Source organism: Hyaena hyaena, unplaced genomic scaffold (genome assembly GCF_003009895.1).
Source record: "Hyaena hyaena isolate Hyena2069 unplaced genomic scaffold, ASM300989v1 scaffold_1712, whole genome shotgun sequence".
Taxonomy (NCBI): domain Eukaryota; kingdom Metazoa; phylum Chordata; class Mammalia; order Carnivora; family Hyaenidae; genus Hyaena; species Hyaena hyaena.
The window spans coordinates 1,351-4,275 of NW_024082340.1; the positions used below are offsets into that span (position 1 = coordinate 1,351).

At 43.4% G+C, this 2,925-nt stretch overlaps 1 protein-coding gene across 1 annotated transcript; it reads right to left on the reverse strand.

Moving 5' to 3' along the window:
- Positions 1 to 1,717: 1,717 nt before the first annotated feature.
- On the reverse strand, positions 1,718 to 2,224 carry LOC120226489 (uracil phosphoribosyltransferase homolog). The gene has a single exon (XM_039224682.1). It carries the CDS (start codon positions 2,096 to 2,098, stop codon positions 1,718 to 1,720), a length of 381 nt encoding a protein of 126 aa, XP_039080613.1. The 5' UTR covers positions 2,099 to 2,224.
- Positions 2,225 to 2,925: the final 701 nt, after the last annotated feature.

Here is a 2,925-nt window from a genome sequence, read left to right on the forward strand (position 1 = left end):
ATCACTACTTCCATCTATGAGATCACATGACACTAGTTTTCAATATTGATTTATTAAAAACAGTAAAATAGTATAATTTCATAAATATAATTTTAAGAGCTAGAAAGAACTTTTAGTGATTGAGCATCTGTTATTTGCAAGGCATTGTCAGAAGGTAATGTAAAAGATGTAAAAATGTAAAAGACACAATTTCTGCCCTCAAGGAGCTTAAAATCGAATAGATGAGACAAGATTGATACACAAATAACAATATAGAAAAGAGAAGGTGAATCTTGCATTCAAAAAGCCAGGGATGATCAGCAAGGAAGAATGATTAAAGGAAAGTTTCTTGGCAGAGGTGGACATTTAATGCTGGTTTTGACCTTGAAGAGTAGGTAGGATCTGAAAATGCAGAGGAGTAAAGGAAGGAGTAATTTCAGAGGAGAATTTCAGAGGAGAGGAGAATCAGGGATGTTTCAGAATAGTTCCTAGGAATCATAGATAGGAGATTTAATGTAAAGGTCAGGGTCCATGACTTTTATTTGACAGACTCTAAATAGCCAAGGAAGGCTGCTGTTTACAGCAGTTACCTAATCATAACTTTTCAAAAATCAATCCTGATAAGAGTTGAATGATAAGATTGTTCAGTAATGTGTGGAAGTATGTGGAAGACAGAAAAACTGAAGACAGGGAAACAAATTGGGAGCCTACCAACAACAGAATGAAGAAAAAGTTACTACAATCTGATTTGGAGAATGGTGTCTTGACTCAGTAGCCATTTTTAAAATTCAAAGCACTCACTGACAAATGAATGCTTTGACATGCAGTAGCTATTCATTTAAAGTGCGGCCAATATAGAAACCAACTGTAGTTCATCATGGTACATACTTCCCTTGAAAACCCCCATCTACAACATGAGTTTTGAGATCTCTTTAACATAGCATTTTAACATTAATTTTTTTTGCTATCTTGATTTGTGGGATTAGGAGGGGGCGCCAAAGATTCCTTTAGGTTCCCTTTGCTCCATTAACTACACAGGAAACACTTGAGGTTCTGTAACTTTACAAAAATCAATCCTGATAAGAGTTGAATGATAAACTTCCACGGGACCAACAAAACCTAAACTCCAAGACTAAAAGACCTTAGACAAAATGACATAATTTGAGGTAGCAAACAGTAAACGGTCAGAGAACTTGTTGAGCACAACGGAATTTCCTTGAAATTGCTTTATTTAAAGAAGAAGAAGAAAAGGAAGAAGAAGAGGAAGAGGAAGAAGAAGAAGAAGAAGAAGAAGAAGAAGAAGAAGAAGAAGAAGAAGAAGAAAAAATTGCTTTATTTATATTTGTGCGCCTAAGGTGATTTGTTGTAGAGCATAAACTTGGGTCACAACCATTTCTGGGTTATAGGCCAGCACTAGACAGATAGCATTGGCACGTTTACCAGCCAGGAATGGTTAAGGATTAGTATTTGCTCAGAAGAGACAAAGGGGAAACCAGAGGCTATTTAAAAGGATTCCTCCCTATACAAACTGCTGTTAAACCCGAGGACTAGGAAAGACTGCTGGAGGCCCGAATCACGTGACACCCTGCCGGCACTAATCACACAGGAGTTTCCGAGGGCCAAAAACATTACTCCTTAGCCCTTTTAATTCCAATCCCTGTCTCCTCCTCCCTTGCCTGGAGAGACCTTCCACTTTCCTTTCCCCTTCTGGGAAAAGCAAGAAAAAACAAATCTCGGCTCACTTGTCCCGGATGATGGTCTGCAGCTCCCGGATCTGATCATTCATCGGCAGCAGTTTAAGCTGCGTCCCGATCTGCTGGGAGAGTTCGTAGTACCCTAGGAGGGATTTGCCGGCTGGTGCGTCACAGTTGCCACTGCCACCTTTGCTCTCGGAGTTGAGGCTCGCCGCGCCGCATGCCTGGGGGTCCGGCTGACCGGGTTTGCTAGAATGAGCTTGCCCTGTGACAAGAGTCGGCTTGGCCTCGGAGGCGAGGTTTCCCCCGGCTTGATCTGAGATCCAGCCGCCAGGTCGCACCGGCTCGGAGCTCGGGGTAAAGACAGAGTTTACCTGATGGTTTTGACCCGGCACGGAGTCTGAACCTCGTAAGTCCATGGCCATATACCAGGCCCTGGGCCGACAGCTACCGACCCCTAAGGACAAAGGAGAGCAGGAAGAAGGGGCCGATGCTCACTTGCTCCTCTGTTCGCCTGAGACACTTTCAAACGCCTAACCCCAGCCTGCCCTCTCACCCCTAGGCCTCCGTAGGTTCCCTTCGGTGCGCTACGTCCCTGCCCCGCCCATACCGGACGTAAGGTCTGCCGAAACACTATTGGCTTCTCTCCCTGTCACTCTTCAGCGTACACTTTGAGTCCCCTAGCTGCAAGGGTCCCCAGACCTTAGCCAGGCAAACGGTATGATAGGGATGTTTGCTTGCAGGGTCTACCGGAGTCCTTAGGTATTTTGCATGCATAACTGGGTGAGTGGGAGAGCCAGAAAAAAGTAGGGATGGGTAATAAAATGACTACGTATATAAGGCCCATGATTTTAGACTTTGTGTCTTGGCAGAGAGATTATATACTTCAGTAACTGCATCATCAGTTAGCTTGTCTGTGTAACCAAAAGGGGAAGTAAAAAAAATGCCTAGCAAGCTGCTGAAGAGCCTGCCCTCTACTAGACTGTTCTACAAACTGCAGCTTCCTAAGTGTGCTGCACCACAAGAGTGTTCCTTATCTTTATTCCTTGGGACCTACACTGCTTAGTTACCATGGGGATCCTGACAGCATTTCAGATCCAAGACCATTTAGCATCTTTAAAGTACTTGCAAAGACTTTTTTTATTCTTTTGAGAAACAATGTCTAGAGCAGTACTTTTCAACACCAGTGTGTATTAGAACAGATGTAATACCTGTTAAAATGCGGGTTCTCATGGCCTTTGAGATTCTGATT

Coding starts and splice junctions, on each gene's coding strand:
- LOC120226489 (XM_039224682.1), bottom strand. CDS start 2,098: ATGGCCATGGACTTACGAGGTTCAGACTCCGTGCCGGGTCAAAACCAT.